This window comes from Hippichthys cyanospilos, chromosome 5 (genome assembly GCF_059441005.1).
Source record: "Hippichthys cyanospilos isolate Australia breed blue-spotted pipefish chromosome 5, RoL_Hcya_1.0, whole genome shotgun sequence".
Lineage (NCBI taxonomy): Eukaryota > Metazoa > Chordata > Actinopteri > Syngnathiformes > Syngnathidae > Hippichthys > Hippichthys cyanospilos.
The window spans coordinates 8,289,944-8,315,417 of record NC_142373.1 but is presented as its reverse complement, the minus strand read 5'-3'; the positions used below and the strand labels follow the sequence as shown (position 1 = coordinate 8,315,417).

The 25,474-nt window shown below is 50.7% G+C and overlaps 2 protein-coding genes across 6 annotated transcripts; one reads left to right on the top strand and one right to left on the bottom strand.

The window, feature by feature from the left end:
• Positions 1-11,884: 11,884 nt before the first annotated feature.
• tmem182a (transmembrane protein 182a) lies at positions 11,885-25,227 on the bottom strand. 2 transcript variants are annotated; one of them, XM_088416138.1, is made up of 5 exons: positions 25,094-25,227; positions 13,767-13,896; positions 13,584-13,682; positions 13,381-13,518; positions 11,885-12,834 (listed from the first exon to the last, which is right to left on the bottom strand). In XM_088416138.1, the coding sequence occupies exons 1-5, from the start codon at positions 25,205-25,207 to the stop codon at positions 12,623-12,625; spliced, it is 693 nt and encodes a 230-aa protein (XP_088272264.1). In that variant the 5' UTR covers positions 25,208-25,227; the 3' UTR covers positions 11,885-12,622. The 2 variants fall into 2 exon arrangements, with proteins under 2 accessions (XP_088272264.1, XP_088272262.1); XM_088416136.1 differs by lacking the exon at positions 25,094-25,227 and adding an exon at positions 14,885-15,143.
• Positions 16,694-24,553, top strand: slc67a2 (solute carrier family 67 member 2). 4 transcript variants are annotated; one of them, XM_088415987.1, is made up of 7 exons: positions 16,694-16,831; positions 16,912-17,100; positions 18,549-18,636; positions 19,064-19,107; positions 20,479-20,603; positions 21,149-21,327; positions 21,784-24,553. In XM_088415987.1, the coding sequence occupies exons 2-7, from the start codon at positions 17,014-17,016 to the stop codon at positions 22,551-22,553; spliced, it is 1,293 nt and encodes a 430-aa protein (XP_088272113.1). In that variant the 5' UTR covers positions 16,694-16,831; positions 16,912-17,013; the 3' UTR covers positions 22,554-24,553. The 4 variants fall into 4 exon arrangements, with proteins under 4 accessions (XP_088272113.1, XP_088272111.1, XP_088272114.1 ...); XM_088415985.1 differs by having other exon boundaries at positions 20,474-20,603; positions 21,118-21,327; XM_088415988.1 differs by having other exon boundaries at positions 16,702-17,100; positions 21,118-21,327.
• Positions 25,228-25,474: the final 247 nt, after the last annotated feature.

The window sequence follows — 25,474 nt, the reverse complement described above, 5'->3', positions numbered from 1 at the left end:
TTTTATAAGCGAATGGTGACACGGGTGTCATTACAAGTGCGCAAAAACAGGTTGATGTAATTGCATGACCCTTTGGGTCACAAAACGTTAGTCAAGCTCTGCACCCGGCCTAAAAGTGGCCAATCTTGATCAGCAGCCTCCCAAGTTCAATGCCAAAAGTCTAGTGGCCTGAGGCCGACTTGTTTACCTTTGCTCCCCTTGCGGGTGAGGGTGGGGGGTATTCATTAGCGGCTGTGTAAATCAATCTGCTTCCCCTTAAAGACCTGTCAATTTGGCCCTGATGTCTGGCAGCCTGACACCACTCACTGGATATTTAACTTGAAAGCCAATTAATCATCATGATTAATTCACTGACAAACCGCACGCAAGCGTTCGTCTTAACCTTACGGAAGCGCGGCGGAATACTGAAGAGGGGGAAGTCTCGCGGCTTTGCTTCCATGCGCAAACTTGAGGGTGGCGACGCAACTTCAAATCCCGCTCCTTACGCTTTACGAGCCTTCAAATGACTCAAGCGTATATGGGATGAATCAAAGTTTTTCGGAGTTGACGGTACTTCTGCGAAATGCGATTATACCTTCCGTTCGGCGTTATCTTTCCTGGAAGTGTGCGGAACGCCGGCCTAAGGAGCTCTTGTTATTTAAGGCCAAGGGAAAAAGATGACGTCCGTGCTAATCGTTCAATCCCAAACAGAAGTTCTTCATTCATAGATGCAAACGGAATTTCAAGCATACCCTTAGCGCTTGCGCAATCCCGTCGACTGCAAATTTGACAATCCGACGCATTGCGATCAGATTCCGATGTGAATAATAAGTGCAAATAGAAAGATGATCACGATTTTTGTGGCTAAGTGGAAAGTTATAATGATGGTCACGGTTATCTTTTGATTACGTTTGCTTAATCCCCGTTTTAGTTACTCTCAGGCTGTCATGGGCACGCTTATGAAATGTCAGCGTGATACATGTAATATGAATGTAAATATAGCTTGCATCTTCAAAGTGATCGCTTTTCTAGAGGCTCCAAAACGGCCCCTTTGTTCACTTGCTCGCATTGCACAGCGTGGTGGAAGGTAGCAGGTGATTGACCAAAAGTATATTCAAAGAGTAAATAAATAAGCGGAGCGGAGCAGTCAACTGATCACCACCTGGTGGTGCGTCGGCTCCGACGGTGGGGGAGGACGCCGGTCAGACCTATCGCGAGGGTCTGCCGGCAACATCTGGCGGAGTCCCCTGTCGGAAGAAATTTCAACTCCCACCTCAGGCGGCCTCGGGGGAGGTGAGGGACCTTGAGCCCGAGCGGGCCGCGGGCCGGGATTCCAGGGGCAGCCGACGGGTAGCGGCCGGCCCAAAAAGCGGGGTGTGGGAGGACTTCGGCGAGGCCGTGGAAAACCTCTGGAGGGCTTCCGGGAGATTCCGGCCTGGCAAAATCTCGAGGCGTTGAGGGGGGTCCGGTTCGGGAGTCTCAGCGTTGTCTCCGCGCCCTTTGGCTGGCCTGGGAACGCCTGACCCTAACCCTAACCCTAACCCTAACCTTAACCCCGGGCTGGACGAAGTGGCCGGGGAAGGGCAAGTCTGGGCTCCCCCGCCGAGGCTGCAATGATGTCGCGAGTCGCCGGCGTGATTCGTTTGACGGTAATCAGACAGCCATCAAATGAAGAATAGGTCCCATTTCATGATTTATACGGCGCCACGCCGTTATTATAAGCTATGTCGAATCTTCAACTTTTCTCGAAAGCGTCGTGTAAAAAATACATTTTTAAGAATGAATACCATTTGGATAAGGGTGCCTCGGGCAACACAACGGGAAACTCGTATTGTGACGACGAACCCGCGGCGGGGACACTGAGTTGAGGCCGTTACCGGTATATTGAGGGGAGACCCAAGGCAGACCCAATCAAAAAGGGCTTCGCACAAGAGCAAAACTAAATCCGGCAAATCCTGATTCAAAGCCTTTTCTTGAAGTGGCACATCCAATCCTAACAAATAAATAGCAAACTAAAGAGGGACCCCATCTTGAAAGGATGCCCGCGCAAGGCGTCGTCACGTTCGCCCTCATCGGCCATAGCCGAGCGGGCAAAGTAGTAAAGTCAAAGGTCGAACGATTCGCGGGATCGGATGGCTGACCGAAGACTTTCGGCGGCGAGCTCGAGCGACCCCGCCGGGACGCCGCCGGCCGATCGATCAATCAATCATATTATCCGTGACGGCAGATTTCCACCGAGGGAAGCTTTGGAGCTGCCGTCTAATCACTTTGGAGGCGGCCAATGATCACTGTCGCCCGCCGCAAAGTCGGTCTACGCGCTGACAGCTGACTCGGCGCTTTCCGCCCCGCTTTTGCACCGAAGCAAACACTTTTTTTTTCTTTTTTTTTTTTTTTTGCAGAAGGGGTGGGGGGTGTTTTGCGGCGGTGCAGGACGAGTACCATGGAATTTCACTGCTCAAACATTCAACCGCTCTTATGTAAGATTCGATAAATAACTTTTGCATCGTACTCGGCCTCATTCTGGGGCTTTTTGTGATTCCGCCACATCGACAGGACACTCGGACTTTGCACGGGTCTAAAAACGAATACCAATGGGTACGGACAATGGATCCTCGAACAATCCATCCACGAACCTCGCGCGGATCTCCCATTGAGTCCGAAGCGAAGGAGTCCGGGCGGCGACACAAACTTTGCCCAAAATCTGCAGCGCCAACGGCGATGCGGAAGGACTTATTCGGCCGTTTGGAACAGACGCGGCGCTCGACCCGTTTGGGGGCGGCCTCCGTTTGAAGACGGCCGCATGAAAGCGAGCGCTCCACTCGGGCTCCTATCGCATCTTAATTAAAAAGCTCGCATACGATTTGCCCTAACAAAGGGACATTTTGAGGAGGGGGCTTCATTTAAATCCAATTAGACCTGAGCCGACGCCTCGGGAGATGAGAGACTAATTGCTGTTTGAACACGAAGGTCTTTGTTCGGGGCCGCAATGGATGGAGGGAGGCCACGTCACGTGGAGCGAGGAGGGCCGCCCCGTGGACTTTTGGCACGCCGACTCCTCCTGATGGGACCCTTACCCAACTGAAGACACGCCGTACTTCCGAAAATGGGGCCCCTTCCTTTTTCTGTTGGAAAACGACGACGGCGGACCCCTTCTTTCCATGACAGAAATGAGACCGTGACGAACATCGCCGTAGCCCCGTAGAGACGGAATCAGCGGTTCTCAAGGCGGCGTCCGCAGCTTGACCGCAGGAGGAAAGAATCGGGGTTACCTTTACATTTTCCAAGTCTAGACATTCGATCCCACGTACCTGTTTTTTTTTTTCTCCGGGTTTTTGGCTAAATGAACACCTCGAAACAGCCGGTACATCTGGCACCGTTCGCGGGTCAAAGTTGAGCTTTGCGGCTCGGGGCGGAGGCGGCGGAGGTCAGCGTCTCGACGGGCGGGCTCGCCCCCGCCCTCGGCCGCATTCCTCCTTTGCCTCGGCCGGACGATCGATGAGCTTGCGGCCGGGCGGCTTCCGAGCTCCTTTCTGTTCTTTGTCTTGCGCTCTATTGACGCGTGCCGCATTTGGAGTCCCGCGGCAATTATACACACGAGCGCGGCGGCGGGCTTTATTCCTCTGCCTCCGTTCCCCGGTCGGGACGCGACCTTCTGGCCTTCCTTTCACATTTCCGATCACGCCGACATCTCCGCCCTCACGCATCTAAACGTTACGCGGCGGCGTCCTTCCCTCTGTGAATTGCGTCCCGCGGCTGTCCGTACGTTGTCCTTCCTGCCCGAAAGGAATTTGTTCGTTGGTCCAACAGCTCGTGACAGCCGACGACACGCCGGCTAACGTTAGCATGTTGTACAGCGCTGCCTCGTATGCCTTTTCGTGCGTATTTCCCTTTGCTATATGTTAGCGAATGCAAAGGTTCCGCGTCGATAAGAACTCATTTGCACCTATTTGATGTTTTGTATTGAAAGGAATAGCGTAAATCAGTTATACGATTGATTTAATGTCATTTGTGAACATTTTCGGTAAGATCTACAGTCGCTGCGCGACGCCGATTAGCCTTAGTGGCGTCCCGCAAACGCGGGTAGGCCATAGAGCTCCGAGGCCCGCACCGGATGGCTGAAAAGGGAGCCGTTGTAACCTTGCGCCGCTTAGATTGTTCTCATGCCGGCGTCGGAAATGAGCCGCGGCCGACATGCTCTTTAAACCCTTAAGTGCTCCTCCCATTTCTTGTTAGCGGAGTCCCATAACCCCGCGATAAATCGCTCCGCCGCGCCGCTTAATGAATTCATCTGTCGATTGCAATCCCTCTCATTGATTTCTGTCATCTTTGCGTCATTAGTCCACATTTTCTTGTTGTTTATCCCTACCCGAATTTGACTCCTTTTTACTTGTAATTTGCCGTTACGGTTCAATAGAGCGGTGCTTCTCAAACGGGGTATGTGTATCCCCGAGGGTACGCGAAGGCACTCCTATTCGTACTTGAGATTTTCAACCCAAAGTTGTCGGAAAATATCTTTTAAAGCAAAAAAACTGTAAACTAGGTTTTAAAAAAAAAACATGACGGTACAGTTTTTTTTTCAAATTAAGAGCAAATTCATCGGAACATTAAAAAATCAGAGCGCAAGTCTAGTGGCTCATTATTACTGAACTTATTGCTCTATTAATGCGTTTTGTTTTCTTTTATCGCCTACCTTATTATTTGCTCGATTATGGAACGTAGGGAAGTGAACAGAGCAAAAAATTCATTGTGTGCTATTACTACGCATGTGACGATAAAACTCTTGAATACGTATACGCAAAGGGTTATTTCGTAAAACAAATCTTAGGTTTTGAATATGGAAGGAGACAGGAAAAGCTGGGAGCGGTCCGGCGTTGGCCCGCAGTTATTTTTTCTCTTTCCGCGATGGCGCTTTAGGCGAAGGCGGCCGCGAATCTAACCACGAATGAGTCGTCGGCTTTATTAAGGCGCTCTTGTTTCTTGCCTAACGAGATCATTCCCGAGCCGAAGCTCAAACGCGCTTCGCCCGAAATGAAAAGTGAATCGTTAGTATGTAAATGGCAAACGCGGTCGGCGTGCGCGGGCCCACGCGTGATTATTCATGTCTCTCGGAAGACTCGATTAAATATTCCCCGTGCCCTCGGAGCGGCGGATCAAATGAAGCGCGCCGCCGCCCTAACAGGAGCCGACGTGTCTTTTGAATCATGTTTATTTATCGGTAACATTTAGCGTGCCGGGGCCCGGTGACGTCGGCGCCCCGGGGCCCTCGCGCGCCCAAACTTTGCCCAAACTTTGACAAAACTTTCAAGCGTCCGCCGACTCCCGCCGACCCCTTGGGGAAAGCACAAGGTACGTGGCCTTTTATTCGCCGTCAGATTCCATTTGACAACGGGGATATTTTTACTTTTCGGCAGTGCCGAAGTTTAGAAAATAAAAACTGCAAAGTGCGTGCCTCCTTATCACAACCCGGGTCCGTTTCCGCCGCAATTTACACTGCGAGAGAGAGAGCTCCATTTTAAGAAAGTCAAAAAGGCATAAGACGCGTATTCCTACTGTTTGTCAGAAAAGGGGAAGAAAATGTCCCGTGTAGCAAAACAAGTCTATTGGGAAAAATACTTCTTTCATTATATTAAATTGAGCATTTGCTTATTGAAATTTCTTCTCATAACAAGATAAAAAAATGATTTTGAATTATCTTCAGCTTAAGACATGTTTCTTCATTTAGGCACTGATAGAAAAAACAAAACCTGTAAGCATTGCTTTAAACATTTACAGCAAGGGCATATATCATTTAAGTTAAATTAGTATTAGAATTGTTTTTCTTAAATCTACCGCATCGTAACCATTGTTGTAAAGTAAGCAGAAATTTTGGGGAGGGTCGTTTTAAAACGTCTGTTTTACAGATTACAGTTCAATTTAAAAAATATTACAATTCATGATTAATTCAAGATTCAATGAATTCAACCGATAAATAAATGAGAAAACATGGCTTGCGTTTTACAGGAACAACCAGGCCCAAACAAGAAAAAAAGCTACATTTTGAAGAATTCATCCAGAAGAATTTCTGACTTGTTTTTGCACTCCCTAAAAAAACGTCTGGACTGAGGTTTTCTCGGGCGCAAATAGAATAATATTTTGGCTTAGAGCGGGTAAAAAAGCCGATTTTGATGGGGCACTTTTGCGGCGTAAGCGTGAGGTCACAAGGTACGGAGGTAAACGGGCAAGCCCCGATGCCGTATGAGAGGTCCAAAACGAATTCATGAATGCAAGAGCGTGAAGCATCTGCATGCCGATACATTATTCACGGCGCCGCGCCGGCTCGGGAGATCATTATACTTCAATTAATACAAAGTGTACTTTTACCATTGCAAAAGCGGACACTTTGATTTGACTTTCAGAGAACGTCAGCCCCACTGGAGGTCAGAGGTAGCGCTTTTGCGCCTACATAAAAAGCGGTCGGGCGGGCGGCCGCCGCCAGTGCAGCGGGAAGGCTCCCGTCGGCCGCCGCCGGTGCAGCGGGAAGGCTCCCGTCGGCCGCCGCCGGTGCAGCGGGAAGGCTCCCGTCGGCCGCCGCCAGTGCAGCGGGAAGGCTCCCGTCGGCCGCGCGCGCGCGTCCCAGTCGGATGGCCTCCTCCCACCCGCCCGCCGGGAGAGGAGTCGCTCGCGGCACCGTGGTCAGGTTGGTGCTCCTCCACTATTTGCCGCCGAGCTTTTCCGGTCCGCCCCGCCGTCTTTAGGCGTGCGGCTCAGCGGTGGCGTCGCGACCTTCCTTCGTTTCGACGCTATATTTGCCGCCGCCGCTGCCGCTTGAGTCCAGGAAGGACCGGGATCCCCCGGATCATTTATGGAGGGGTCGAATCCCGCCGTTTTCCTCGACGCGGCGGCATTTCGCCAGCGCTATCAAAACACAGTCGGTCTCATCTTTTGGCGACTCGATTTTTTCTCGACTTCGCATCCGTAAGCTGCGCGCGTTTCCCTTTTCCCGCATTGTAAGCGGTCGCGAAGGCCTCGCCGGCGTGGAAAGTGGTTTTTCCGAGTCGGCTGACCATGAAGTTACTTTTCATAGGTGGCGCCCCTACTTTTGGCCTTGGTTTTTGCGGGGAAAAAAAATCATGGCGTCTCGCGTTTGGGGGGTCACGCTACGTTTGGGCCGCGCCGCCGAGACGTCGGCGGCGCTGCGGTTCACTTGTTAATAATACGGCCCGACCCGTATTTGCTTTGCAATCATTTAAATGGCTAATACGGCATTTTCATAAATGTTGCTCTAATGAAGTGAGGCCGGCGCGCTTATGAATACACATGAAGGGGCAGACAAAGGGAGTAGCAGGCATTTGAATAGTTGCATTAGAGTTGTACATAATTTCTCTCGATTAAATATGTTAAGCCGTTTGGTTTGGTTTTCCCTCCCCCTCCCGCGACGCCTCGATACGCGGCGACGCGCGCGCGTACGGCAAACAGATATGACAGCGCCCTCTTGCTCTGCGGCATGAATAAACATCAAAAGGCTCTGAGGGCGTTCGGCTTCAACGCAGCGGAAGACGGCAGCTTCCGCTAGCGCTGACCTTTTGGGCCTGGGTTTTCCCCGTTGTTTACGGCGCCGCTTGTCAACGCCGACCCCCGGGGGTCCCCGCGGCCCGACTGCGGGGGCTCCGTCCAATCCTTCGAGCTACACGTACTCGTCTCGACCCCCTTCGATTTCCTTCGCGGTGGCGTTCGGGGCTCTGCGAAAATGCCATCGATTCGAGCGGTCCAAAACCTCGTCCAAATGCATTTCGGGTCTGCGGTTATTAAAGAGGCCTTTTATTTGACGGCGCTGTGACTAAAAAAACGAGGTGTTCTGGGCAAGAAAAAAAATTTCACCCCGTAGGCATTTTTTGCTTAAAAGAAGAAGAATTAAAAAAAAAAAAAAAAAAAAAATCCGGGTTTTGGCTTATTGCAGGCTCAAGCAACGCTACTCCAAATGGGGTCGTAAAATCATCTGGATGTGTTCATTTCATTTCACGTTCAATTGTCAAACCACTTCGACGTAATCTTGTAATCATTCGGTCAAAATGGGTTTCGTATTTACAATCGCTCGCGATTGTCAGGCCAATTTTATCGATAGAGCACATTTACCAACCAAACTGCTGTACAATAAAAATAAAAGCGCAAAATAGGAACCTGAAGAATTACACATAAACCACACAAAGCGACTAAGACCTAAATAAAAGCACTTGGGGACTACCGGGTCTCATTTATTCCATATTGTTAGAATATTTCAACGTGCATGTTCTCCATGGATTATCACTGAGGCATACTCAATGTTGCACTCAATTTGTTGGCAAAGATTAACCATAGAATTAGGAGCAAATTCGGTCAGATGAAAGAAAAAAAAAAAAAATCGCTGAACCACGATGATTTCACCTGGTTTGGGACGTCTGATCTGTGACTTTTTTGACGGCATTAGTTGGGGGCCGCAAGAAGTGATACTCAGGAGGCGCGTTTGAATATTTATGACGGAAGCCGTCGGTTGTTTGTACGTCCGCACGAAGGAATCGCCCCAGGCCGGAGCGCGTGAACGCCTCCCCAAATTATGGACGGACCTCGGGCGCCGCTAACTTGGCGTCCAAAAGCCAAGCTTTTTGCAGGCCGACAAGCCCGGCCTTTCGGAGCCGAACGCTAAAACGCCAATGAATATGCAAGCGGAAAGCGTCCGAATCCACTCCTACGCTAAAAGAGAAAGACATTAGCATGCCTTTGAAACAAGAGACCTGGACCGGGATGGAGAGGCGTCCACGCACACTTTGGAATGTCATTTGTATGCACAAAGCCAGACGGGAGGCCAGAGGATGCGAGGGTGCGAGCGGCTCGCGGGCGGAGCTCTCGCCGGCTCAAACGGAAGCGAATGACAAAAACATATGGGGCGCCGCACACTCGAAAGCCCGCGTCTCCAAATTACAACCACAAATCTGCCTCCTTTGCTTTGCTTTGCCTCCATTTTTACTTCTCAACCCAGAAAAAAATGAAACTAAAGGATGAAAGCGAAAAAAAAAAAAATACGCACGTCAAACACAAAGGGCCGAGATGCATTACTCTGGGAAACTTCAAAAAGGAAGAAAACACAATTTCCCTCTAAAGGGAAAAATGCTTTCAAAAACTGGAGGCCAAAGCCTATCTTTGTCACAAACTGAAAAACTGCACCTGGGAATGGTCTAAAAAAACTGCCCCCAGTAAAAATAGAAGTAAATAATAAAGTAGAAGTTTCAAGTATTTCCAAAACCCGCGCATTGAACAAGCCAGGAAAAAGGAAAGGCCGTTTTTCTAAATCCCGGCACGAATCGCGCTCGACCGCGAGCCGCAATAATAACGGACGGCGGAAGAGCGGGTGGGGAAGGGTCTGGGGCGCCCCGCGGGGCGCCAACGTTGGTTCGGGGAGCCCGGTTGGATTTTTCGGAAGGGGAATTAGGAGTCCTCCCACTTGTGAATGGGCCCGATTATACATGCGGCCCATTGTCTATTCATGATTTCAGCGCGCCACGGGGAATGATGTGGAAGGATCTCCAAAGAGGACGGCGGCGTGTGATGCGACTTGCCATAGCCTTCGCGCCACGCAAATGCGGATGGCGCCGCTTGAACGGAGGCCTCGCCGGGCCAACTCCGCCCTCAATATTGAATCGAATCATCGTTCCTTTAAACTTGATCCAAGCAGTCTGTTCACGTAACAGCTCTTTATTGATTTCGGGTGCCAACAGATTTGCGAGAACGCCGGCCGACCTTCTACGAATCAAGTTGAACTGTCTTATCTGATTGCTTTGTTGGTCTTGCCTTTAGCGCAGCTCCCTCTATTGGATGCGTAGCATAACCTCAGCCACTACTGTGGCTTCTGTTCCGTGCGCCTTATATATGAAAATCATTTTAAAATTGGCCATTCATTGGAGGCGCGCCTTATGGGGGTGAAAGGTCAAAATCATGCACAAGGGTTAAACGTGGAAACGTGTGCGCTCAATTTGTTGAAAAATTGTAATGGCTGTTTTGTTTTTTGTTTTTGTTTCCCTTGATTGGGACGGACGTGCAAGCATCGCGCTTGATGAATCTGCCTTTGATCATGGTGCGTCTCGGCTCATCCTCTCTTCTCCCCCTCGCCTGCTCGCCTCCCCTGCGCCGCCGCCTTGCCCGGCGTCAGGTATTTGTTTAGGAATCTCTGGGTGAAAATGACTCTCCATCTCCGGCGCCGGCTATCAACACACAATTATCACGGGCAATCATGCAGAACGGTGTTCAATTCAGCTGGAAGTCTCAGCGTGATGACACGGCGGCGAGCGGAAGGCCGGGCGCCGCGCGGCCGACGGAGCGCGCCAAGGCTTTTTCTCTTTTCATCTTATTAGGATTTCATTCAAGGCAGCAAGTGGAGCAGATAAGGAATATCATCCCCAGGTGCCTTTTTTTTCCGCAGGTAGACCCCCAGCTAATCACGCCGTCATATCTTACATGAAATGAGCGCGTGGCAACCTTGCCAGTCGCCTCTTCCCCCGACCTGCGCCAGTCCTCTCGTACGCGCCGCGCTTTTGGATTAGCGCCGCGCTTCTCGATTATAGCCCCCCCCGCCCCCTCCTGTGGCTCTGCGCCCCCGTTTTCAGAAGCGCCGGATCAGCATCGGGGGTCCGCCCTAGGGGCGACCGTCACTCTATTCCATCCCGATTTCCGGATTTCGGAATCGATTTTCCGTTCGAGACCGCTTTCCGGCGGATTCCGTTCTAAATGATTTCTGCCTCAAAGTGCAAACAATCGTTCTTCTTCGGTCCGCTTTGCAAGGTAGGATGACAAAGGGAAACATTTGATCTGAGATTTATTACATTTTGATTTGCACGGCGCACTGCTACTCTTTCAAGCTAGCTAGAAATTGGATCGTTTTTATGGTGTAACGCTTTTGCAGTCGTTGCTACCCACACACGCAAAATAAACCACCCAAAAACTATGGTAGCATTACGCTAGCAAAGAATAAAATCGAGGGCTTGTGTTGACAAACGCCTAATGTCACAAAGTGACAGTGAAGGGCACACAGGTATGGTAAAAAAAAAAAAAGTGTTATTTGTTTGGCATGTTGCTAACTGCAAGATCGATTTGCGTCAAGTTTAACCCTTTCACTATTTTTCTTTTTTGTCAAAAATAAAAGCAATGGCATATATGACTCGTTTATAAAGCTAGGATACTATACTATATACTAGAAATTGTAGAAGGCAAGCTAGCTCGTTGACAGCGGGCTCGGCACCGGCTCCTTGCGTATGGAAAAGTCGCTAGCAGCCACTGGAGTGATGCCGTTTGGCCTTACCGCCAGCCAGCGTTCCCACACCCGCTGCCGCACCGTACGTGGAAAAGCGCATCGTCCCAACGGGAGCCGAAAGGTCAAGGAAGAAAAACTATGAAGGACAACGGCCCGGCTAGCCCGCCCCCGTCACCTTTTCTGTAGGCGATCCCTCAGTGCGCGTACAGTAGCGCGGAGCCCTTGCGAATCCCCATTTTTCTAGGTAAACGTAGCTGGGAAAGAGGCAGACACTCGATGGAGGCGCATGAGATTCGAGCGCGGGGTCCCGATCAAACGCTCCATTCATGAGTGAAATTAGCATCAGTCTGTCAGCCAGGAGGTGCCAATTCTTTCATCTTCCTCTCGTGCTACCTCTCAACTTGTGATGAGATGCACGGCGCCGCCTGCGCTCCGCACGGAGGCGGCGCAATCCAAATACGGGGGAGGGCCGGGATGGTACCGCACTGCCTTCCCGTGGCCGTCGGGAGACCTCGCTTTTTACACTGCTTGAGCTTTCCTTTAAACGTTGACGATCCTTGTCGCCGGCACACAACGCAAGTACTTTACGCGAGCAAAATTCTCCTCCGTGGCACTGAAAGAGTTAAGAAACAGATATGAACAGCAGGGATTTTTTGTATTCATATTTATTGTGAGATGCCGGGTGTTATCACATTAAAAGACAAAAGCACAAAAGGCGAAGACCATCCTCGATAGGAAAAGCGGCGAGTCTCCAACTGAGCTTTGGTAAGGCATTGATAAAATTGCAATTGCAGTCAATAGTTGCGTGAAAAACACACGTGAGCCACAATTATAAAGGTATTAGCAAAATTCATTGGCAAAAAATATGACGCAAAACTACTTGCGGACTAACTTTTGCTCAAGGGCCTAATTTGATTTGGATTTTGGCAGGCATGTTCGCCATTTTTTATAACGTATACAATAATAAGACCTTTCCATGTACTTTTCAGTATCGATTAATTGTTGCTATTTAATCAAAACGTGCACATAATGTTCACGTGTTTCAAATAAATTGTTCTTATTTCAAGTTAATAAATGAAACCGAGTGTTCAACGAGCTTCGGGAAAAAAACCTATTTGACTTACGGGAAAAAAGAGGCCTCACCGTAACGTTACGATTTAGAAGCACGATTTTGCTGCCCACCATCTCAAGTGCTTTTTTGTTGACTAGTCACGAGCAATCATCTACAATAGTTGGTGAAAAAGATGCGCCACACATAATAAAGAAAACAAAAAGTAAAGGTCGGCTACACGCGCAAAATTGCGGCGGCGCAGGACGTTTTCTAGCCTAAGTAACACTTGCTGGACATCTCGCGCGTTTCCCCTCGGATCCCCCGGGACGAAGGACCTAAAGGCTTCGGCCGATGAGGAGGAAGAGGAGGCCGGCCAGCAAAGTGAAGAAGACGCCGACGGGAGCCAACATGAAAGAGAGGCCGTAGTTGAGCGTCAGCTGGAAGCCGGGACACGTGCTGGAGCGCCGGTGATTCACGTAGACGTCCACCACGTCCAACGCCTCGATCCGCAGCACCAACATCACCACCGCACACAGCAGGAAGAAACCTGATCGCCCGGTCCGAGCGCAACTCAAGGTTTTTTTTTCCTCCTTTTCAACCCCCATACAAGGGGGGTCAACAGCATCATTCAAGAAGGACCCATTTTGGAATCGTATCAATTCAAATGGGAAATAACTCATGTCAATCATTTTAAAATGATCGTATGCTGAAATTCCCCAAATAAGACGCACATTTTTTCCCCAAATGAAGGCCAAACGTATGGCTGCGTCATATAAACGGTAACTTCAAAATTGGATTTTTTTTTTATACCAATCGAAGAATATATGGTAGAATATCTGTGCTATTCTTACAATGGGATGAGCTAGGGGACGGGGACGTCAGTTGGCTGTTAGCATCGAGCGCCTGTTGCAGCCAACATCACTGGTGTTAGCTGACCTTCTTATTGCATTATTTTCAATAAAAGAAGCGAGCAGACCGAACCAACGTCCGATCGTATTGACTCCGACTATCTTTGTGAAAGGTGAAAGCGATTTTGTCCAGCCGTCGCATATGCAAATAGGTATACGTATGCAAAGAAAGTTGAGAGTCTCACCCGAGGCCAGAAAGAAACCGGCTCCCGTTTTGTACAAGCAGCGACAGGCGAAGGGAGCGGCGCAGATGATGAAGAAGCCGGCCAGCACCACGGCCGCCACGCCCACCAGCACGAAGATACTCCAGAAGCCTCGGTAAACTGACGACAAAAGCGCACTTGTTGCACACCCGCCCGCGAAATTCTCAGGAGATAAAGACACCTACTTATGGCCGACCGATAGGCCGTGGCGTTGTGGCTGTGATGGGACACCGGGAATGGGAAGAGGTAGGCGTGCGTGCATACTTTGAAGCGAGGCTGCTTTGCTGTGGAGGAAAAGCCAAAGGATTTCATTACGGATACTGAAATTTGGATCGCGCAGAGATTCATTCTATAAACGCGTGACTTACTGAACCAAAGCGCCCACAGCAGGTCTTCTTCTGCTTCTTGCTCGTCACGTCCAAAGGAGCACCTCCAGAAGAAGCCCTCATGGTACAAAGTCACCCCGGCGCTGGCGTTGGCAATGGGCACATCAGCGTCCTGCGGCCAGAAAAGGAAGTCGGAATGCTGAGGCGTCGGCCGCCGAACGAGGAACTCCCAAACGGGTCCCAGTTGTCTTTGCAAAAGGCCCATTTGCGACGCGGCCTTTCCTTTGGCTCCGACTCGCTTTCGGAACCTTTTGCCCGTTGAGCGCCACTTACACTCATCCGCCGCTCGCAGCCGTGGATGCCCTCTTTACATACGCAGCTACGGCGGAACGCCAAAGCCGGACGGCTCTATCTAAAGCGCGACGTGTTCTACTTGCTGACATTTCATCCCGCGCCATCCCCCCGCTATTTGTTTGCCCGTCACGCCGAAAGCTTTGCATAGCTGGCGCCGCGCTCAACTGCGCCGACAAGTCCCTTGGCCGCGCCTCTCCGCCGCGCGCTTCCTATCCTCATCGGAGCTCCCGGACTAGGCCAAGACACCCAGAACGTGACGAGTGAACGTACGCGGTCCAGCCTCCAAAGTTGGGGGCCGCGTCTCCAGGGACGTCCCACTTGTTTGGATTTGTTGTTCCCGTCGGCGACCGTGTAAAAATACGTGGAAACGACACATGGAAACGACAAGCTTTTGCCGTCCTATAACCATGAAGCACTTTTTGCAAATGTTTTTGCAAATCGTTTTGCAAATGGGGTCAATTTGCTTTCGAAAAGGGTTGCCTGACCCCAAAAAGTTTGAGAACCCTAACCCTAACCCTAATCAATGTGGCTTTCTGTCCATCTATCGACAATAAATATCAAGGATGTGGGCGAAACTGGACTCGAGTACAATAAACGTTCCGTTAAGCGGCTCGGGTTTACCACGCCTTCCGTCTCCATTCTTGTGTCAATGTCGCACAACGTTGACTTGGCCGCCAGTTTTGTGTGACTTTTGAGCCAGGAAATCATCCGACAGTTAACCGCTCGACTGAGCGGACTCCCCGAACGCGTCGCGCGCCGACGGAGCGGGCGACGGAGCGGGCGACCTCCGCCGACTCATCGACTACCTGGTCGGCGGCGCGGCCGTCCCCCGAAGGTGGGCGGCAGGTCTCCGAGGCCAGCAGCCAATAATCCGTCCCGAAGGAGAGCAGGACGGAGACCGCCGCCAGGGCCCCGAAAAGGCCGGCGAAGAACAAGGCGGCGCTGAGCTTCATGGCTTCTGGAGGGACCACGAGAGCAGAGCGGCGGACGCACGTGACAGCGTTGAGACGCCCGGGCGGCGTGTCCAGCTCCCCGTCCTTGTGACTGTTGACTGTTTTGTGCGCATGACTCCCCCGGACAGCCGCCGCGCTATTTCGAGGGCGGCCAAACTCTCCCAACTGCCGCGGGAGGGTGCGGGGAACGGCGGCTGCGGCAATCGGACACCCCGCAGGAATGTCAGGCGAAGACCCTGAGGCACGGGTCTCCAACTGCAGCCGTCCCCGGCAAGCTCCGCGGGAGCTTGAAAACGATCCGGAATAAGCCTTTGAACGGAAAACGCGCACTTTTGCAAAACTGCGAGAAAAGAAGCGTCATCCCCCAAATATAAGACGCACCGGTGCTTAATTCTGGGATCAAATTCTGGTGTTTTTCCAAAGTTACCCTGTATCAGACACACCGAGGCTATGGCAACAACATCAAAACTGCGGGAAAACAGAATCAATCTCACCTTCCTATACTCTTCATATTTCCTCGCATTGGTACGCCTAAGTTAAGTGTGTGTCAGATTCCCCACATTGTAAGTGGTGGTTGAACTTTTATTTTAAGGGGAATTTTACTGAGCCGTGGAATCCAGAATATAAAACATAAAACTCATGTGTTCGAAGTTAAAGGCACGTGCCGACGTCAGGCGATCGGCCCGCTGGCGCTCACCAGCATCTAAGAGGAATATTTAGCAGTCAACCTCTATGTAGGCGCTGGGCTCATTGACACCGCGATGCGAGCGAGGCGCGCCCAACTCCAACTATGACTGAACGATAGAAAGCTGATCAAACACTTAAGAGTCTTGTTTAGCCGTGCGTCGCAGTCATCACTTTCGAGGTTGCATGGCCATACATCCATACAAAGTCGAGCAGGAGATCAGAAACGTGATGGAAATACAACACTCATTCCTTCATCGAGCTGCCTCGGGTAGGGCAGGAAAATATGAAGAGCCGGTGTCAGTCGATAGGGTAAATTTGGTTAAATTAAGCGAGGTGGTCCAGTGTCATTTTTAAAACGTATTTAATCAACCGAGTAACCCAATGTGCTTGACATCATTTAAATCACAACGTTTAAAAACATTTATAAACCAAAGAAATAAACGCATTCAAAAGCAATTTAAATGAATGAAAATCTTTCTAAAATGAACAAAAGAACACGCAACTCGGTAAACAGCACAGTATATTTACTCGGTGTAATATTTGAATACGTACGCATATGCGTACAGTATAGTACTGTAAATGTTGTATTGCTTAGTTTGTCCAGCAAACGGTGCTATATTCTTAGAAACGATACGCCTGAACTCTGACGAGGGAAACAGAAATAACGGCAAATAAAATAATGGTAAAATAATGGTGTCCGAATAGAATTGGGACCCTTTAAAAACTCAGCTTTGGTTCACGTTAGATGTTATTTTTTTGTGCGTATTCTTTATTTTTAAATGAAAAACGTAAAGAAGAACCCAAAACGCATGGATGTTTACTTTGTATTGATGTTGTTGTAAATAACTTCCATATTTTATACGGCGGCTCGAGAACACACCAGCCTTCATTCAAAATCGAGTCAATAGATTTTGTTTTTATTTGAGAACTTGTCTTTTTATGGAAGAAAAAAAACACTTCCGCGTTTGACTGACGACCCCAGACGATACCAAGCATGACTGCAATCTCGGGGCAGTCGATCCGGTCTACTCGTGGTTTTGTTTTGTTTTTCTGCTCAAACCTCAAACGAGGTTGCTTCCGCTACCTTGGTACAAGCCTGCCGTACATCGAGCAGTAAGTTGGGTCTTATTTTCCGCTGGTTTTATTTCAGAGACGAAACAGAGCGGCTAATTTGTCGCTCGCCCCCTTTCGAGGGACAAGCGCCAACCCAGCAACTTGCAACTTGCAACTTGGGTCCCGGAGTCCAAGCGAGCTTCCGCGTTGCCGGCCGGCAGGCGTGCGGTCACGGACGGAGAATGAATAACCACAAATGTAGCCCTTTGTATCAGAAACCGCGAGGACGGACGAGGATTCTTCGATGCATCTATGTGGTTGGCTTCATGGTGAGTAAAGAGACATTCGTGACAAGTCACTTGACTGTTTTTGTGGTCGCGGAGGTACTGCGAAGAGTGAGTGTGCCTTTCCGGTGTTACAGATGTGGGTCGATTGTTGACATATTTTCTGTTTCCTGACTGCAGATTCGTCACAAGCTACGTGGAAATTGACCAGCCGTTTAACTGTCCTGTTCATCAATAAACACGCGAAACAACGCGAATCAGTTTCGAGTCCTACTTATCTGCAGGAGAATGTAAACATAATACAAATCTAAAACTAAATATATATATATATATATATATATATATATATATATATATATATATATATATATATATATATATATGACATACATAGGTGGTGGAGTTAACCGCTAGGCCACTCGCTGCCACAGCGAAATTTGCGCCAACGTAATCCCTGTGGAGTTCGACAAGTGTCCCGCCGGGGGCACAAGTTGATTCGGTGCTCAATTTGACTACGCCCGTTTTAACTGGCTCCGGGGAAGCAACTTGACATGGTCGCGATCGTCTTGCATTCACGTCATTTAAAAGTCATAAGCAAGCGCTTATGCAAAAGAAAACGCCTTTGACTTTTCAACAGTTGTCGTCGGCGCATCACACGCTCGTCGCCGGGTCGAGGGTGACGTCTGACTTTTGAGGCGTTCATCTCATTTGAAGGTGGTGGGAGCAGGACGAGCCGCTGCGAAAGGCGAGGCTGGCAAATCGAGTTAAGCGCTTCCGTCAGAAGACCTAATGCCTTGCCACAAGGCTTCAATCGACAAAAGGATGTCAGCGATGCCGAAGGGAGGAAAACAAGAGCATGCCTTCGCTTTGGAGGAGGACGCTTAACTTAACACTGGTCCGCGTTTAGAAACACGTTTGATTGGAAATAGAACGTTCAAAGTCTCAAAGGTCACATGGTGGCCTGCTGCTAGTGGTTGACGTATTTTGGCTATAGACATAACATTTCATTTCAACTTCAAGTATTCAGCTTATATATTCGGTAGAGCTCCTCTACAACAAAATCATAGTCGCAGCCAGAAGTTTTTCACAACTTTCAACTATAGCAAATCTCCGACGTAAACAAGAAGCGCAATGGACAATCTGACTGAAGTTGAAAACAAAAGCATCGGGGTTAGGGTTAACCCTAGCCCTAGCCCTAACCCTAACCCTAACCCTAGGATACATTTTAAAAAGAAATTGGCAAATCTTCAATAAGCATTCATTTTCATAGTTGCGTCAAATTCTTGCATAATGTTTTTCACTGTGATTTATCCTTCTTTCATCTGTATTTCTTTTATCCCGTCCTCAAGCGTTAAGTTTGCTTTGAACTGACACGTACGCGATTCGGCGCGGGCCAGATTTTTTGCAACGCGTGTCTTCTTTACCAACATGGCGGACAAAAAGTTTGCCAGAAGCCTATAATGCGTTTTTCTTGTTTTGTTTTTTCGCTCCAGGACTTGTTTGGGGTGAGCCTGATCATCCCTTTGTTGAGCCATCACGTCAAAGCGCTCGGCGCCAGTCCCACGGTCGCCGGTATTGTTGGTAAGAAGTCATTGAAAAACTTTCTGGCTTTTGATAGAAAGCGATAAACTTGATGAGTCCAGTAGAACTTTGGAAATTGATTTGGATTTGCTCAGTCTCTCGCTCAATGGCGGAGGGACGCTGAACATCGAACATCCAATGTGATTTGGGATGAAGCCACGTCCCCGCTTTCCGTCTCCTTCCCTTCTCAATGATTTTGAACGGGCAAACGAGCGTTTCTTTAGAGCCGTTTTTGGGGGCGGGGGGAGGCGTTTTTGCCATTTGTAAAATCAGCAAAATGCCGATCTATTGCTATTCGGTGACAGTGACGCAGTGATGTCGTCCACGTAACCCAACCTTTGGACTATTACCTCGTTTACTGCTAGTAACATAATACGTCGCACTTTGCCATATTCCATGTTATTCATCCATTGAATTTTGTTTGCAGGATCCACATATGGCGTCTTACAGTTGTTCTCAAGCACCGTCATGGTGAGTATCGCTCCTTCCGTTTTTTCCCCCCCTCTTTGACGTGACCGCGTACGGGTGTCAAGCGGGTTGACTCCGGCCCGCGAGATGATTTGGACAGTATCAAAGAAAGACTCAACCCGAAGTCGCTTTTTTTCAAACGGTGCAAATTAATGCGCCGCGATTTTCTTGGCGCGGCCCGCTTGGAAACGGACCGGCGCTCGGGGGACGTCTTGACAAAGAGGACTCGGTCACAAGCGCACGGACGCAACGTCGCCAAAGATTCGGTAGCGTTTCGGTGCGCGGCATCCGCATTTCCGCGGCGCCTGGCCAAAGCCGGCGACTTCCGTACGGCTTCTCGGCCGTAATTGCGGCGGGTCACGCCGCCAATTAGGCGCATAAGGAAGCGTCTGTTGCTCCCTGCCGGGGAATAGCCCGCGGGAGGAACGCCACACACTCTCTCTGTCCTAGTCGCGTGATTTCGCACTGCCTGCGCGTGCGCGCTAGAGGTCGGGTGCCAATTCAATACGCCGTCTCCGCCGCGTATTTCCGTCTGGATTCTATGGAGGAAGACGGCTGTCAAAAACAGCCGCCCGCGGCTATGGCACTTGCTATTGTCACGGCGGGGCATGGCGAGTCGAATGCGGCTGTGCGGGAGGATGGACCGGGGGTGCGAGGGGCAAGGAAGCCAGGAGGGGATGTGCTCAAAAATGCCCTTTTAATGAACAAAAGATGGCAGGAACAAAAACAGACAAAAAGTGGGCAAAGCACCAAAGGAACGTGAGAATGCAAAACTAAAGGTACGGGGAAAGGCAATCGGTGAACCGGAGCGAGCGAGGACGTGAGGGTGACCGTAACAATAATCCCACCACTAACATTGAAAAGGCTGCAACTTAAATACACCGGGCTACTTGCAAGACAACGCCAAACAGCTGGGAGAGACAAGAGGCAGGGGAAGCTGATTGGCTGACACGCAAGGGCAGGAAGGCGCAGGCCACAGCTGGACAAGATCGAACTAATGGACAGAGAGCTGAGGCAGACGCGGGGAGGAAACTAGACAAACTAAATGGCGAAAGAAAGGACCCAAAATCTCTACAACGAAACCCGTAGCGAAAACGTAACTCGGGCAGAACGTGACAGCTTGGAGTCCGACCGGAGATTGCGCTGACTTTGAATTGTTGGCCGCTCGAGCCGATGATCGGAAAGCGCTTTGCGCGAGCGCGCGGGACGCCGCCCGGCGTCTCTACGCGGATCTCGCCTTCCGATCCCCGGATCCCGTCCCCGGGATTTGAGCGGTCACGAACGAGGTCGCGCGGCCGCACCTAACGAATCGTCGGCGCCCGACGAACCGTCGCCGCCTAACGAACTGTCGGCGTTTCGGGGCCCCCAGGGCAGCTGGAGCGACGCGGTGGGCCGTCGGCAATCTCTGCTGACCTGCTTGCTGCTCAGCGCTCTGGGCTACGGCCTGCTGGGAATGTCCACCAGCATGGCTTTGTTGGTGCTCTCGCGCATCCCCGTGGGTGAGTGAGTCGCCAGCAGCTCGCTGAACTTTTTCGCACGACAGATTCCTCACCTGTTCCCCAAAGCAACTTTGACATACTTTTTGGCAAATTTCAAAATTCTTATTCCAATCGCAACGGACGCAAGCGGTTGAATCGATGGCTGAGTCTCATTTGACGGAGGCCGCTCCGACAAGCGCCGGGTCAGAGAAGCCCGTCCGTATCGGGACTACCGACTCATTCGCCGCCACCGACGTGTTTTGCTGGGCTGGCGGCGAATGAGTCGGGAACCTACTCACGACGCAAATCGGGAAAAACGGATAATGAAGGCGGCGATTATTGTTGTTGTTGGTGCGGTGCCGTCATTATCCATTACGCATTAACAATACTGCATTATTAGGGTTCATTTCCGTTTAGTTTTTTGTCACACGGTGCAAATATTGAAATGACGGTTTCAAGTAAATGTGCGTTTTTGTCAGCGCCACTCGTGAGATAAGGTTAACGCCGGCGGCCTGTGGACTGTCTCCCGTCTCAGGACTGTTCAAGCACTCCCTGTCCATCTGCAGAGCCCTGCTGTCCGACCTGGTGTCCGCGGCGGAGCGCCCCCTGGTGATGGGACACTTCAACGCCGCCTCCAGCGTGGGCTTCATCCTGGGTCCGGTGGTGGGCGGATACCTGACGGAGCGGCAGGGCGGCTTCTACGCCTGCGCCTTCGCCTGCGCCGCCATCTTCCTGGTCAATGCGGGTGGGCCGGCGTGCCGACCCGGACGCTTTTTCGCCCTCGCTTGAAAATTTTCCCCACTGAGCTTCATCCTCGTCGTCCGGCTTCACCTTCGGCGTCCCAGACGCGTCCTACAGATGTGGCCCCGTCACCCGGTGGCGCGCACTTCATTGACCGCCGTCGATCCCTCGCTAGTTTGCCCACCGCTCCCTCGGTGCGTCGCCGATTTCTTTTCTCGAAGCCGTACCGCGGAGAGACGCGCCGTGAAGTTCGCCGGGGCAGAATAAGGTCGGGGAAGATCGGAGCGTCCGGCTCACGGGGCGGAAGAAGGCTCGTTTGCAGTCGTTAGCAATCGTTTGCCGGGGCTCGCCGAGTCTTCCGCGATCTACCGTTTGCATCGCGAGAGCCGTCGAGAAAGGGGGGACGAACGCCCCGCCTAGGAAGTCGGCGGCGGCCCGCTAACGTCACCTCTCCCCTCAGGGCTGGTCCGGCTGCTCCCGTGGGGAGACGCGGCGGCGCGCCGTCACCCCGACGGCGACGGCCGTCACCCCGACGGCGACGGCCGCGCCCCGGCGGCGCGGATCCGGCCGCAGTCGGTGGGCTCCGGGATCCGGGCGCTGGCCTCGTCCGACATGTGGGACCTGCTCCTGGTGCGCCTGCTGATGGCGGTGGCCATCATGCTGTACTACAGCAACTTCTCGCTGGCCATGGAGGAGCGCTTCGCCGTCAAGCCCAAGAGCGCGGGCTACCTCATCAGCTACAGCAGCACTCTGGGGGCGCTGGGCGGCTTCCTGGTGGGCCCCCTCACCCGGCTGTACGCCGACGACATGGCCGCCCTGCTGCTGCACTCCACCCTGCTGACGTGCCTGCTCATCTGGCTGTACGCCGCCGCGCGGGGCGTGTGGCAGGTTGTCCTGGCCTCCACCTTCTTCGCCGTCTCCACCGCCGTGGGGCGCACCTGCATCACCGACCTGGAGCTGCGCCGGGGCGGGGCGCGCGCCAGCGGCACCCTGATCGGCGCCGGCCAGTCGGTGACGGCCGCGGGCCGCGTGCTGGCCCCGCTGCTCTCGGGCGTGGCCCAGGAGTTCAGCCCCTGCGGCCCCCCCGGCCTGGGGGCGCTGCTGGCCCTGGCCGCCGCCGCGGTGCTGCTCCTCAGGATCCCCGCATGGAACAAGGCCGAGCCCCGGAACCCCCGTCGAAACCCGGCAGGAGGACCGCGGCGCCGGGCTCTCCCCGGCCCGACGCTTTGATGACGCGTGGGTCCGCGCACTGTATTGAAAAGGTTTTTTTTCTTTTTATCGCTCCACTCGGGTGCTTTTTTTGGTCGTACTCAAAGCGGCGCGGGATGGCCTCCGCGCAAAAAGCACCTCTGAATCCGAGGGCACCTTCCGTCATGACTTTGTCATCGCTATGTAGCGGCGCCTTGACTCGCGAGTTCAGGGTGCCATGGACGAGAATTTTCCTCTTTTAAGATTCCGTAATTCCCCCAATATAAGACGCACCTGTGTATAGGACGCGCCCTTCATTTTCGGGTCAAAATTCTGCTCATTTATATGTTACGGCGGATAAGACGCACCAACAACAATGCGGAAACTACAGCAAAACAGATCATCTCGTCTTCCCAAACGCTGCGTATTTTCTTGTGGTCATACTGGGTGTATATTTGTTGCGCGTTAAGTTAGTGTCAGATTTGCCACGTTGCGAGCTGGCGGTGAACGCCCCGTCAAGGTAGCGTTGAATACCCTTGTTTTTTTCTTTTACTTGGCGATGCGTGCCAGTGCATTTGCCATAAGTAGCAGAGGTGGCGGCCCATCCTTGTTTCGCCAACTTTGTGATTGTGTGTTTATGCCTAAAGAGCGCAATGAATAAAGGTGCTCCGCGTTCTCTAACCGTAACGACCTAAGCTAACGCGAGCTGCTGTTAGCTGCTAACAGCTAACTGACTTCCGCCCTCGTTAATTATTGTGAGTACAATAAGAATTCGCTCGATAGAAAAATGCATATCGGGCTATAAAAAAATACTTCCATTTGGGGGAAAAGGCTTTGTCTCATGCAGATTAAGGGTGGCAGTAATAAAGAAGTAATCTCGTCAAATGCATTTTGTTTAGTTTTTTTCCGGAGGGTTGCTGACACCCTTGTTTGGCGCCAACCAAATTTGAAACCAATTGAGCACTGTAGTGTCAAGTGTGACCATTGGGTGGCAGTCTTGCCACAGATTGTACACATGACATGACTTGTAAGGAATTGAAATGAATCATATGGTAGCAGTTACCTTTACATCGTCGTAGCACGCAATATTTTGTCGGCCTTGAAAGATGAGATGAAAGACTGAAAATGTATTCCACTGCTACCCTGTGAACTGAAACCCTAACCTTGGAAAAAAAAAAGGCCAAGAAAGCCTATTTGGAAGGCCAGAATAAAAAGGTAGAAAGGATGAAATTCAATCTGGTCACCAGCCTTAGCCACGGGCGGCTACGGATGGAATACTTACAACTCCACACAAAATGGGAGGGGGCCCCGGGAATAGTCTCTTGTTTGGATGTTGGTTCTTGCCGACAATTTTCATTTGTGCTGCTAATGCTTTGCATGGAAGTTTTTTTGAACTACTTTTACTTTTCATTTATTTCAAGGCACTTTGACCAGTTAAGTCATTCGGATGTGCATTTACGACCTCGTTTAAAACGTTTCCTTAGCAAGTATCTCAAACTTTTATACAAATTCATAAGACGATGGAAAATGTGGAGTCTGGTTATTTTTATACATGGTCTTGTTTCAGGAAAAAAAAACCTTACTCTTCATTGCATTTTTTAATACCTTATCGTTCGTGGCTGTGCACCACACTTTTTTTCATCGTCCTGTTTTGAACACACTCCTATTTGTTCATTGTATTTTTTTAACACTGCAAGTGATCATATTTTTGAAAGTATGCCACACACGGTCCTGTTTTTAAACGCCAGACTAAACTTGGCCTCGTCCAAACAAAAAATGTTCGCGTTTAATTTATGCCACGGCATTGTTTTATTCAGGAAAAAAAAGCCACTCAACCGTGTAATGAGGTGTTTAAAAAATATAGAAAAAAAGACCATGTACAGTGAGCCTTTTTTCCTTCAAAAAATAACCTTGAAAAAATATATCGGTAGGACTAAAAGGCCTGTTTTAATTTGAAATATGTGTACTTTATATTATCAATGGTGTATTGTTATTTTGCACTAACTCTGAATTTGTGAATTAAATTGCATTTTTTTGTAAAATCTGTCTTGATACTGCACTTTTACATGGATGGTTATATTAGAATTTATATTTGTTACTGTATATAAAGGGACACTAAGATTTAGAGCAGTGGTCCCCAACCTTTTGATCACCGCGGCCCGGTCAACGCCTTAGATTTAGACTGCGGACCGGGGGGGCGTGCTGGCTGCTCTATTTTCAGATTTGTATTGATTTATATTGCGGGAGGGGGGGGCTGCTTTAAAAACCACATCACAAAAGTATGGACGGAGGGGAGGGGAGGGGAGGGGAGTGGATCGAGCTTGCTGTGCACTTTACGGTAGATCCCGGAAAGAAGAGCATTGCTGAGAACTTTCACTTTTCTGGCACGTGACAGAGCCAATGTTTTCACCGGCAGCAACTTTATTCTTTGCAGCAATACTCGCCTGCCAAAAAATTAGTCGACGTCGCAATCAAGTGGCCGAGACCGTGCTAAATATTGCGCTGGCAATGCTGCGCTATCGTTAGCTTAGCACAGTAACTGCGGTTCAACAGCTGTAAAGTGAAGCAAACGCTGCACGTACCAGTTGTCCCAAGTTCTCGCTTCCGCCTTTCGACAAGCCGGGTGGGGGCTCTTGCTTGGCTCCGTTTCCTATTGAAAGCTCAGCTGGCCGTGTCGGATCGCTCCCGGCCGCCATGATTCATTCCTGCCCCCTGCGTGAGCCGTTGAATGTTCCCCGAGTTGATTGGCTGTGGCGAAAGGCGAAATTTCGCTTCTCGTGACCGCGCGCCATCGCGTCGCCCGACGTGCCTTGGCGCCCAGTCACGCCAACTCCATTAAACTAAATCATCTCCAAAACATTATTTCGGGTGCAGCCACGCTACAGTACCAGTTGGTCCACGGACCGGTACCGGTCATCGGACCGGGGGTTGGGGACCACTGATTTAGAGTGCTTTTCATGAAT